This window comes from Podarcis erhardii, assembly GCF_964252035.2.
Source record: "Podarcis erhardii genome assembly, chromosome: 17".
NCBI lineage: Eukaryota > Metazoa > Chordata > Lepidosauria > Squamata > Lacertidae > Podarcis > Podarcis erhardii.
Window position 1 is genome coordinate 1,344,933 of NC_138515.1, and position 13,553 is coordinate 1,358,485.

At 43.9% G+C, this 13,553-nt stretch overlaps 1 protein-coding gene across 2 annotated transcripts in view; it reads left to right on the top strand.

Annotated features, from left to right (window-relative positions):
- SYN1 (synapsin I) overlaps nucleotides 1–13,553 on the top strand; it is a 122,347-nt gene that overhangs the window by 25,740 nt on the left and 83,054 nt on the right. For both annotated transcript variants that reach the window (XM_081844614.1, XM_081844615.1), the window contains exons 3-5: nucleotides 6,620–6,711; nucleotides 11,422–11,578; nucleotides 12,775–12,864. In XM_081844614.1, the coding sequence (XP_081700740.1) occupies nucleotides 6,620–6,711; nucleotides 11,422–11,578; nucleotides 12,775–12,864 (339 nt within the window). The remainder of the gene's footprint in view (nucleotides 1–6,619; nucleotides 6,712–11,421; nucleotides 11,579–12,774; nucleotides 12,865–13,553) is intronic.

Sequence of the window (13,553 nt, forward strand, 5' to 3'; positions counted from 1 at the left end):
CAGGGCAGTTGCTTAGGTCTTGGTTTACCCATGTGAACTGAGAATGAGCCTTGCAATGGGGGAGGCAGAATTCAGGCTGGTTGGAGCTGCTTTCTTCTTTTACTTGAACCCCAAAGTCTACCGACCTTGTGCAAAATGCACATACACCATTTATTCATTAATTTCATTTATTCTTAAATTTGCACACCACCCTATACCTGCACATTTCAGAGCAGTTACAACATAAAATCACAATATAAAAACAATACTTAATAAAAACAAAAACAACACGATTAACCTCCCCCTCCCCAACATATTTTTAAAAGGCGTTGGATGTCAATCAGCTCAAGCCCTGGTTAAAAATGGGCTTCTTTTAACTGCTGCGATGTGAAATTGTGCTTTTCCCCCTTGGACCAGGCATGATTATTTTTAGCTAATACCCAGGGCCGTCTTTAGCAGATGTGGCACAGGGGTGCAAATATCCACCCAGCGCCCCCAAATTACCACAGATAGTGGGGGGATGGCGAAGCTGCGAACTGTCAGCCATCGGGAGGGCAACTCTCCCCCATGCCACCGCGGGAGAGCAATATGGCAGCTGGTGGGTGTGCAGGGAAAGCGGAGGCTGCCGGCAAAGCCGCGCAGCTCCCCCACTTGCTGGGGCGCCCCTGAGAGGCTGGTGCCCTGGCGCGACGCACCACTAATCCCTATGGGAAAGATGGCTCTGCTAATACCACTCCAATGCCTTTGAGTGAGGGGTGTGGTAGCTTTTTGGCTCTATATATTCTGTTGTAGCTGCACTGGATGAGTGTACACAGAAAGGTGTGGGAATGTTCTGGGGTGCAGGAGAGGATATATTGACTAATTATATCCTTATCCAACTTGTGCTAACAAGTTCCCAAAATATCAGCAGAGTTTATAGACATTCCCCTTTAAGTTCGCAACGGTAACGCTTGCACAGGTTCGCTAGAACCTCTATAATAATTACTCTGGTAATTTCCCCTTTTGTTCCCTCTTAAAATACAAGACACGACACAGTCTTTATAAAAGTATAAAAGAGTTTACTCACGTTCTGTTCACAATATGATCCCAGAAGGTAGGCAGGCTTAAAAAGGTTACATGCACTTAGAATCTATCTTGTAGCAAGATAGTACTGTCCTCTCTTGGCTGGGAGCCAAGAGGGCATGTTGCTCCTTCAGAAGATGAAGATGGCAGAGAGGCAAGAGGCAAGAGGCAAGAGGCAAGAGAGAGAGAGTGGCTGCCTGCCCTGTGCTTTTATCATTACCTGCACAGGTGAGGCCACACCCACCTCTGGTCACATGTGGAGGAAGTCCGTCCCCAGGAAGTTTACCTGCTTGCTGGACAGACATCCCTCCCCATGTTCTAACATGTACACTCTAGGAATGTTGTCATTGACTGCTCCTGTGTTTACATCCCACATACCCCTTCTCAGGCAATACAACATTATACAAAACATAAACAACTTTATTCAACCACCCAGAGTCCCAGCTTGACACGTAGATTCTGGAAACTCTCTCTTGGTAGGGGTTTCGTCAGGATGTCAGCAGTCATCTCTTGGGTGCTGCAGTAGGATAGTTCCACAAGTCCATCCTGGATCATCTGGCGTATGTAGTGGTACTTAACCCCAATGTGTTTTGTTCTGGCCAGGAACTTCTCACTCTGCGTCAGCTTCAGGCAACTTTGATTGTCCTCTAGCAAGCTGACAGGCCCTTTTCTCACCAACCCAAAGTCCTTTATGAGTTGATCGAGCCAGGCGATCTCTCTGCAGGCTTCTGTTGCTGCAACGTATTCTGATTCTGTGGAAGATAATGCTACACAGCTCTGTTTATAACTGCCCCATGAAACAGGTCCATCACCAAACATGAAAACATGACCACTTGTTGATTTATAATCAGCATTATCCCCAGCCCAATCCGCATCAGTATACCCAACCAACTTAGGATCTCTGACGGCTGGTAACCTTAATTTACAATTCATGGTACCCTTCAAATATCGCACCACCCTCTTTACACCTGCCCAATCATGCTCAGTGGGAGAATTCACTTTTCTGCTAAGAATCCCCACAGCATTAGCTAAGTCAGGTCTACATGTGGTAACTAAATACAAAAGTTTCCCAATCGCCGACCTGTAGTCATTGTTGTCTGGCAACTGCTTCGAATCCTCCTGATTCTTCAGGAAGTCAGTAGCCATCGGTGTAGCGACTGGATGTGCGTCTTGCATCTGCATGTGCTCAATTAGCTCGTGGATCTTCTGTCTTTGGCTGAGAAGAAATGAGCCGTCCTCTTCTCTTTCCACCTGGATCCCGAGGTAGTACTGGACATCTCCTAGCTCCTTGACCTCCACCTCTTTGCTAAGGTGTTTTACTATCTGTGTATAGTCTTTCTCACTTGCTGTGGCAATAATCAGGTCATCAACAAATGCTAAGATATATGAGAATTGTCCATTATTTGACTTACTGTACAAGCACTTGTCAGCGTCGCCTTGCTTGTACCCAAGTTGCGTCAGCATTTTATGCAACTTCTGGTTCCAGGCTCTAGCAGCCTGTTTAAGTCCATAAAGTCCTTTCTGCAGTTTGCACACTAAATGTGCCTCATGTGGTTTCACAAAACCTTTGGGCTGTTTCATATAGATTTCTTCAGAAATCTGCCCGTGTAGAAAAGCGGTAGCAATGTCTATGTGTTTCACTCTCATTTTCTTGGAGGCTGCAATGCTTAAAAGCATTCTTACGCTGCTGTACCTCACGGTTGGTGCAAAAACTTCATCATAGTCTTCACCAAAACGCTGTGAAAATCCCTGTGCTACAAGTCTAGCTTTGTAGCACTGCACTTCTCCTTCTGACCCCTTCTTAACCTTGAAAACCCATTTACTGCCAATGGCCTTCTTACCGGGAGGCAGCTCAGTGAGTGTCCAGGTCTTGTTCTGATGCAGTGCATCCATCTCCTCCTGCGCGGCCTTCCTCCAGAGACTGGCTTCTGCAGCTGGCATCTCCTGTATCTCTTCCCAAGTGGAAGGTTCTTGTGGAAACGCCGACCCTGCAAAGTAGGACAACCGTAATGGTGGGACACCTTTGTTGGTTCTGGACGAGCGCCTGACCTCTGGTTCTGCGACCGCATCAGCTTCCTCATCCTCCTCCAACGCAGGCATGTCCCCATCTGAGTCCTCATCTTCGTCTCTGGTGCCGCCAGGGTTCTGGTCCTCTGCGTCTTCTGGTGCGTCGCCTGTAGGGGGCGCTGTAACACTCGAAGGCAGATTAGTACTTTGTGGGGTCTCAAAAGGGAAATATACAAACTCTTGAGTCCTTTCTGACTCATCTGAAGAATCCACAACAGTGTTCTTAGTGTCTACCTTTCCATATTCATCAACATAAACCGCATGGTATGCATTTGTCTTACCAGTTTGTAAGTCCATAATTCTATATCCTTTGCCTCCAGAGGCGTATCCCACAAGGATACCTGCTTTTGCCCTGGAGTCAAGCTTGTGTCTGTGTTCCTTGGGCACGTGGAAGTAACACGGACTTCCAAACACACGTATGTGCGACAGATTGGGAGCTTTCCCATGCCAAAGTTCAAATGGTGTGCGCTCTGCACCTTTAGTTGGCAGTCTATTCTGCAAATAGACCGATGTGTACACTCCTTCGGCCCACAGCTTCTGTGGCAAACATGCATCCTTTAGCATGCACCTTGTCATGTCCATAATGGACCTAAACTTTCTCTCAGCTATGGCATTCTGCTGTGGTGTGTAAGGAATTGTGGTTACGTGTGCAATTCCTTCCTTGGCCAGGAGAGCCTGCATTTCATTTGAGCAGTACTCACCTCCATTGTCGCTCATTAACACAGCTGGAGCTCTCTGGAATTTGTTCTTGACCATGGCAATGTATTCCTGGAGCTTGTCCACTGTCTCACTCTTCTCTTTGAGGAAATACACAACACAAAATCTTGAAAAGTCATCCAGAAATATTAAAATATATCTATTCTTTCCCAGTGAGGGAACACTCATGGGTCCACATATGTCAGTGTGCACTATGTCAAGCACTTTGTTGCTTCTTTGTTCTGCACAACGTGGAAATGAAGGTTTTACAGCCTTCTCAGTAATACAGCTTATGCACTTTGCTGGAGCTTTGTTGCTCTGCTTTACCTGCAAACCTCTTACAAGATCTCTTTTCTGTAGATCCAGAATGACGTTGGTGTCTCTATGTCCAAGCCTTCTGTGCCATAGGTCCAGATCGGCTTCATCCTTCTGGCTGGAATGTGCCACTTTTGCAGACTGATTCTCTGAAAGATCAAGCTCATATACACCATTGATGCTTGAGCAAACACTTTGCCATTTCTAGTCACCTTGCATTCTCCATTTCCAAATGTGATCTGGAAACCTTTCTTGTCCAGTGTGGACACGCTGATTAAATTGCAGCTCAGCTCTGGTACATACAAAACTCTAGAGATTGTGTTCTCAATGCATTCATTGTTTATATTGCATTTCAGACTCATGGAACCTGCACCTTTTGCTTTAACAATGTTGCCATCTGCAATTTCAATTTCAGATCCTTCTTCATCATTTATCTCATTAAAATAGTCCTTTTTATATGAAAAATGTGAGCTGGCACCTGAATCAATTATCCATTTATTACGTCTATTTTCACGATTCTGGACAGTTAAATTCCTTTCTTGCAGTAGCCATGTGCATTCACATTTCCCCTTCTTTTCTCCTTTTGGCTGAAAGGGGTGGGGTTTCTTGGCTTTAGGAGCCCTGCAATTCTTTGCAATGTGTCCTTCTTTGTTACAATTGAAACAAATCACTTTCTTAGGCATCTCTTTGGACTTTGTACATTGCCTAGATGCATAACTGCTGTCCTTGCTTCTAGCATTTCTCACTGGAGATTCAGCTCTATCTCTGCATTCTTCTTTTAAATAACCAATCAAGTCTTTAAAAGTCAGACCTTGTCTATGATCCATCAAACTTACAAATGCGCTAAAGCGTGGTCCAAGTGATGATAACAAAAATGCTATCTTTGTGTCTTCATCAAAAGCTTTGGGAGTCAGATCAATTCTTTGAATAATCTCAGTAAACTTGTTGATGTGCTCTGTGAATTCCTCTTTTGAATTCATCCTCACTCTGGTTAATTTACACACCAAGTTTCTGAAGCAGTTTATGCTAGATTCTCCATACACGCGCTCTATATCTCTTAAGATTTGAGATGCATCATCTGTACTATTTATTAATGATAGCTGCTCATCACGAAGTCCACTCAAAATTATGTGTCTAGCTTCGCTGTTCATGCGTTTCCAAGCACTTATCTTGGCTAAAGCTTCCTCAGACGATCCCGTAGGTTGAGGGTTTAAAGCTTCCAAAATGTGCTTATAATCTAAACATGCTATCAAGCGCTGCTTCCAGTGTATGAAATTGTGTTCATTCAGCACAGGCATTCCTAGCTTTGCATCACTATCAAAAGCTGCTCTAGCCATCTTAAAATCCAAAAATTTGAAAATTCTTCAAAATTTCAAAATTTCTCAAAATTTTAAAATCAAAATCTCAAAAATCTCAAAATACAAAACAATTCTTCACTGCCTTGGGTCACTGTGAACTCTGAGGGAAGGGGGGGGTGCTTAATCCCCACTGCACAATGGAACAAAGGACCATGTGCTTACCAGGAAGTTAACTCAGAAAAATACTACTCAACTCAAAATCACAATCCAACGCAATCCTTCAAAAATACGCAGAAATATGCAATACTGGGGCCCATAACCCTTTGTGGGAATGTTCTGGGGTGCAGGAGAGGATATATTGACTAATTATATCCTTATCCAACTTGTGCTAACAAGTTCCCAAAATATCAGCAGAGTTTATAGACATTCCCCTTTAAGTTCGCAACGGTAACGCTTGCACAGGTTCGCTAGAACCTCTATAATAATTACTCTGGTAATTTCCCCTTTTGTTCCCTCTTAAAATACAAGACACGACACAGTCTTTATAAAAGTATAAAAGAGTTTACTCACGTTCTGTTCACAATATGATCCCAGAAGGTAGGCAGGCTTAAAAAGGTTACATGCACTTAGAATCTATCTTGTAGCAAGATAGTACTGTCCTCTCTTGGCTGGGAGCCAAGAGGGCATGTTGCTCCTTCAGAAGATGAAGATGGCAGAGAGGCAAGAGGCAAGAGGCAAGAGGCAAGAGAGAGAGAGTGGCTGCCTGCCCTGTGCTTTTATCATTACCTGCACAGGTGAGGCCACACCCACCTCTGGTCACATGTGGAGGAAGTCCGTCCCCAGGAAGTTTACCTGCTTGCTGGACAGACATCCCTCCCCATGTTCTAACATGTACACTCTAGGAATGTTGTCATTGACTGCTCCTGTGTTTACATCCCACAAAAGGCAGTCTAAAAACCTTTTCTAAATAAATAAAATTCCTGATCTTCTTACTGAAGAGATTCTTGAAAGGACCACGGGGTTTCCTGGGACTTAAGTCAGCACAGGAAACCATTCCAGTTGCGAACCTGTGAACTGTCCTGCCTATGTCTTTCAGGCTTTCTGTGTATCCCTGGTCCCTCCATAGAGTCAGGAGGGGGGCTGCTGACTGTACTGTGTGTGCTGCTTGGTCCATGACTAGGTCTTGTGGGTGTCTCCTGCAGGCAGAGTTCTCCGATCTCAACCTGGTGGCTCATGCCAATGGCAACTTCTCCGTTGACATGGAGGTTATACGCAACGGTGTTAAGGTAGTCAGGTAAGTGGCAGTGCCTGTCCTTCGGTGGCTCATTCAGCTTGTTTTGACTCAGGTGTCCAAGTGTTTTCTCTGCTCATGTTTCAAGGCACTTCCACACAGTGGGTATTTTAGAGTGGGATCCAATCCCACACAGCAAATAAAGGTTGGTGGTCCTGTCATCTAATCTCCCTGCAAACAATTCAGGATGAATGCTCCTTAAATATCTAATGTCACCTAATCTCCATGTAAACAAAGCAGGATGAATGCTTAAAAATCAGGTCATCTGGAAGCACCCTTGGAAGCGCTTTCCTTTCTAAGATGAGGCAAACGTGTATCTTGAGCTTTTCTGTGCGCACACCTTGATCTACTCACATGTACTTGTTATCCCTGAGAAACGTAAATAACAGGATATATTTATCCGAAAGTCTTCAGACTTACACGACCCTTTAAAAATTAGCTGATGAAGGTGAATACATCGAAACAGGGCCCTGTCCTGGTTTCTAATCCATAATTGACTTCTGACTTCTGCTCTATGCTTGAAACTGAGTCTCCACCTGCAAGCTGATAAATTATAAGGATCAACATTATTGTTGAGTGAAAAAGAGAAAATCTTTGTAACGAATTATTGTGTTATACATATCTTTATGAGTTTGAGTTTGTAATCTCTGTTAGAGTTTGTAATCTCTATTTGAGTTTGTAATCCTTGTCAGAATACATACTTTTGAATTGATTATTTTTTGTTACTGTTGACTATTGATTGAGGGACCACTCCCACTATTGAAACTGACACTGGCCTGAGTTCTTGGTGTCCTTTTTTCTTGGTACATTTAATAACAAGAACTCCAACTTATTTAAGGTTGGGAGTTCTGCAATGACCAAGTTCAAAAGGTGTGCGTTCAGCTCCCTTTGTTGGCAATCTGTTCTGGAGTTACACTGCCGTGCATGCCCCGTCTGCCCACAACTTATGGGGCAGGGATGCATCCTTTAACATGCACCTTGTCATCTCTATGATGGACCTGAACTTTCTCTCATCTATGGAGTTATGTTGTGGGGTATCAGGAATTGTGGTTACATGCTCAATTCCTTCCTTCGCTAGGAGAGATAGCATGTCATTTGAACAATATTCACCCCTGTTGTCAGTCATTAGCATAGCTGGAGCTCTCTGGAATTTGTTCTTCACCATCGCAAGTTAGTCCTTGAACATTTCCAGCATTTCACTCTTTTCCTTGATGAAATAACACTGCACAATACTTTGAAAAATCATCAAGAAATATTGGTATGTACCTGTTCTTCCCCATTGAGGGAACATCCTTAGGTCCACATAAGTCACTGTAGACTATGTCAAGCACTTTGTTGCTTCTCTGCTCGGTCCAAGGAGGAAATGAAAGTTTAACTTATACATTTTGTTGGTGTTGTGTTGCTCTTTGTTACCTGCAGTCCCCTTGCAAGCTCTTTTCTGTAGATCCAGAATGGTGTTGGTGTCTCTGTGTCCAAGTCTTCTGTGCCACAGCTCCGCCTCATGCTTATGGTTTGAGTATGCCACCTTAGCAGACTGCTTCTCTGAAAGATCAACCTCATATATGCCATTTATTAGCTTGGCTTGAACAAACACTTCACCATTCTTAGTCACATTACATTCTCTATTACCAAACGTTATTTGAAAACATTTTCTGTCCAAACTGGACACACTAAGCATATTACAACTCAGTTGTGGAACATATAAAACTCTTTCCACAATAGTATCCATTGCTTCATTGTTTATATTACATTTCAAAGTTACAGAACCTGCACCTTGAGGTTTAACAACATTGCCACCTGCAATTTTAATATGAATTTCAACAATATCATTAATATCAGTAAAATAGTCCTTTTTATATCCAAAATGTGAAGAAGCTCCAGAGTCAACAATCCATTTGTTTGATTTATTTTCACGTCTCTGAACAGTTAAACTCTTTTCTTGCAAAAGTAAGGTGTGTTCACATTTCCCCTTCTTTTCTTTTTCTTGTTTGGATCCTTACAGTTCCTTGCAATGTGGCGCTCTTTGTTATACTTAAAGCACACAACCTTCTTGGGTGTGTCTTTGGCCTTTGTAAACTGTCTAGACGCATAATTAGTGTCTTTACTCCTCACATTTTGGACTGGAGACTCTGCTCTTGCTTTGCATTCCTGTCTCAAATATGCAGTCAGATCTTTAAAAGTTAAACCTTCTTTATAATCAAGCAAATACATCAAATTTGGATCCTAATGATGCTAGGAAGAAAGAAGTCTTCATACCTTCACTGAGTGGACATTCCATGAGTTGAATCTTTTGTACTATAGCAGTAAACTCATTTATATGCTTTGAGAATTCTGCTTTATGGTTCATCCTCAGTTTAAAAAGCTCACGCAACAGCATCCTATGAGAGCATTTCATGGTATCTCCATACTGTGGGAATGTTCAAGGATGCAGGAGAGGATATATTGTCTGATTATATCCTTATCCAACTTGTGTTAACAAGTTCCACAATTTCAGCAGAGTAACATTCCCTTCTTTTAAATTTGCAGCCAATACATTTGCTCAGGCTCGCTAAAGCCTCTATAATAACTGTTCTGGTATTTCCCCTTATTCCCTCATAAAATATAAGAGATGACACAGTCTTTTACAAAAGTATAAAAAGAGTTTACTCACATTCTGTTCACAATCAGATCCCAGAAGGCAGACTTAGCTTAATGAAGTAACATACACTTGGAATCTATCTTATAAGAAGACAGTCCCTTTGTCCTCTCTTGGCTGGAAGCCAAGAGGGCATCTTTGGCTCAGTAGATGTTGTTTCTTCGATGCATGTGGTGAAAGAGAGAGATGGCTGCCCTGCCCTGTGCTTTTGTCATTACCTGCACAGGTGAGGCCACACCCACCTCTAGTCACATGCAGAGGAAGTCTGTCCCAGCCCAGAAGGAAACAGGAAGTTTACCCGCTGGCTGGACAAACATCCCTCCCCATGTGTAAACATGTTCACTCTAGGAATGTTGTACTTGACTGCTCTTGTGTTTCACATCCCACACATACATGCGCTCTAAATCATTTAAAATTTGAGACGCATCATCTCTGCAGTTAACCTGTGATAACTGTTTATCTTTAAGTCCATCAAAAATAATAGTCTTGGCTTTGCTGTTTTGTAGCTTCCATAATCAAATTTTTGCTAAATCCTCTTCACTCGAGCCACTAGGCTTAGGACTTTCAATAGCATCCAAAATCTCTTGATTCTAGGAGTACTATCAAATGTTGCTTCCAGTGAACAAAATTATGTTCATTCAGCTTGGGCATTCTTGGCCCTGCATCTTCATCAAAAACCACACTAGCCATCTTAAAAATCAAAAATTTCAAAAATATTTAAAATGTCAAAAATTTGCCAAAATTTCAAAATTAAAATCTCAAAAATCTCAAAAGTGAAAACAGCTCTTTACTGTCTTAGGTACTGTGAACTCCAAGGGAAGGAGGTGTGCTTAATTCCCTCACACAATGGCGCAATAGACCATGTTCTTACCAGGAAATAGACAAAGAAAAATACTCTTCAGCTTAGGATCTCAATCCTTTGCAATCCTTCAAAAATACGCAACACTGGGGCCAATAACCCTTTGTGGGAATGTTGTGGGTAACAGGAGAGGATATATTGATGAATATTATCCTTCCTAACTCGCGATAGCAGAGTGATTCCCCCTTTACACAACAGGTAGCTGGTTGCAGATTCGTTAGAATCTCTTAAGTTCTTTTATTCCTGGTAAGACCCCCTTTATCCCTCCTAAAAGAATAAAGACACCACAGTCTTTATTCATAAATAACAAAAATAAGTTTACTCAGGATCAGGCAGAGCACAGTGTGATCCTTGAAGGCAGGCTTACGGCTTGAGGTTACAAATAAGTACAAATAGTTCCAGTTACAGATAGGTAGCCGTGTTGGTCTGCCATGGTCAAAACAAAATAAAAAAATTCCTTCCAGTAGCACCTTAAAGACCAACTGAGTTAGTTCTAGGTATGAGCTTTCGTGTGCATGCACACTTCTTCAGATACAATTAAGTACAAATAGGTTTACCCCATATGGGAGATAACCCAGGGACTGGTGGCTGAGAGCAGCAGTGCAGTCCAGGTGAAGCAGGAAGCAGACAGGACGAAAAAGAGGGGAGGGAGGTAGCTACGTGACTTGGCCTTTTACCAGGTCTGGAAAGGTCACGCCCCCTACTGGTCACATGCAAAGGAAGGATGCTCCAGCCAGGTGTAACAGGAGGTTTGACTGGCTGGACCAACATCCCCTGCATGTGCACTCTAGCAAAACAAGTAATGTTGTACTTGACTGCTCCAGTGGATTACATCCCACAGAAAGGAGATAGGAGGGCTGTAGGATAAAAGAGAATCTGAGCTACCCATTGTACTAGACAACACCAATGTATGGACTCAGCAGATGCATTCTGGTTGATTTAGCCCTGGAAAAGAATCTGTGGCTCCTTCAGTGGTCAAAGGAAAGCAAGCACATGGTCCAAGAGAACACCTGGTCTCATCTTTGAGATGCAGCAGATTAGAGATTACAGACCTGGGAGCCAAGATTCTGGGATCCTGGTGTCTCTAGGAAGCAGGCCTTATGAGCAAGGATGGGGGGAGAGTGGTTTTCCTGGCCACCCTTGTTCTTCATTATCACGCTGCTTCTTCTTCTTCTTCTTCTTCTTCTTCTTCTTCTTCTTCTTCTTCTTCTTCTTCTAGGAGCCTGAAGCCCGACTTTGTGCTGGTCCGTCAGCACGCCTTCAGCATGGCCCGTGGAGGAGACCATCGTGGCATCGTGATAGGACTGCAGTATGCAGGAGTGCCCAGCGTCAACTCCCTGCATTCTGTGTACAACTTTTGCGACAAGCCCTGGGTGGTGAGTGGGGGGAGCCGATGTTTGGGGCAAGGACTGTGACTGTAGGCTTTGGACTAGGTGGTGACAAGGAGTGGAGTGTTTATTGGCATACCCACAAGTTGAAGGACTAGGGGTGTGTACACACTCTATCTTTAAAGCATACTCTTCCCCTCACAGAATTGTGGGCACTGTTGTTTACCCCTTAGAGAATTATAATTATCCAAAACCCTTAATGCATGAAGAAGCCCAGGATTCCTGGAGAGACTGGATGTGTTTTGAATGTACTTTACAAGTATCATGTGTACACAGGGCTCATTTGCTCATTCTCTTCCCATGGAACCATCACTAAATTAAAAAGAAATTGACATAAAGCTGAGACACTAAAACTTGAATGGCCAGTGAAAACCAGTTAAAAGCCTTGGATAAACAGGAGAAGTGTTAACTAAATTGTGGGCAACAGGCTTGGCAGGATTCAAGCAGAGAGGCTGTTCTAGAGCATAGATGACACCATTCTTGGAGGATAAGGCTTGCGGGGCTACTAGGCATGAGGGCTATATTGCCTCCAGTATTGGAGGAACTAGGCCTCTAAATCCCAGTGGGTGGAGAACCTGTGAGGAGAGTGCTGTGCTGTTCTGCTCCGCTTATGCTTGCAGGATTCCCATGGGCTTCTGGTTGTTTGCTGTGGGAACTGGATGTTGGACTAGAGGCACCTAATCCTGCAGGGCTCTTCTTACGTTGCTGTAAGCTCACCAGATCCAGGCAAGGATATGGCAGCCCGCCTCAGGCATGGAGCAGCTATTGGGATGCCATGGGCGCAATGCACAGGCAGTGGCCTGGTTGGCCACTGTGGGAGCAGCATGGGAGAGGACCTCTTGGCCTGACCCAGCAGGCTTCTTCTTATGTTCTCATGTTCTTGCTTCATAAATAGAAGGGAAACAGAGCAGAAGGTCATAAGAAGGAAGGCTAAGGTTATGACCACCACTTTGATTTTGGCCTGCAGCTGATGGGCAGCTGGTGCTGCTATGCCCAAAGAGGACTTCTGGTGGTGGCTGGGCAGCAGCATCCTGCACCAAGTGGAGTTTTGAATGTCTGCCTGTGAAGGCAGCAGCAGCTCCCAGAGGGGGAAAGGGGTTCAAGGAAGCAATAGAGGCAAACGAGAACAGATTTAGAAGGTCTCTTTCTTGTTCTGTCTCTTACCTGTGGTGTCCTCCTGACAGTTTGCCCAGATGGTTCGCCTCTTTCGCAAACTTGGACCGGAAGAATTCCCACTCATTGACCAGACCTTCTACCCCAATCACAAGGAGATGGTAAGTTGGGCTGGAGTGTGGTGGGAGGGCTAGAGATACCATATTTCTTCTTCCTTTTTTGTGCTAGATCAGTGATCAGAGAGGCTTGAATAATAGATTTGTAGAGTTGGAAGGGACCCTGAGGGTCATCTACTCCATCCCCTTGCAATGCCGTAATCTCAACTCAAGCATCCATGACAGATGGCCACCCAACTTCTGCTTTAAAATCTCCAGGGAAGGACAGTCCACAACCCCCAGAGGGAGACCATTCCACTGCCAAACAGCTCTTACTGTTCTTCCTAATGTTTAGTTGGAATCTTATTTCTTGTAACTTGAAGCCATTGGTTCGAGTCCTACCTTCCAGAGCAGGAGAAAACAAGCTTCTTCCCTCTTCCATGTGACAGCCCTTAAGATATTTGAAGATGGCTATCATATCTCCTCTCAGTCTCCTCTGTTCTAGGCTAAACGTACCCAGCTCCTTCAAGCACTCCTCATAAGGCTTAGTTTCCAGACCCTGGTTCATCCTGGTTGCCCTCCTCTGCACACGTTTCAGCTTGTCAACATCCTTCTTCAATTGTTGTGCCCAGAACTGGACACCGTATTCCAAGTGTGGTCTGACCAAGACAGAAGTGAGTGGGACTATGACTTCCCTTGATCTGGACACTAGACTTCTGTTGATGCAGCCTAGAATAGCATTAGCTTCTTTTGCT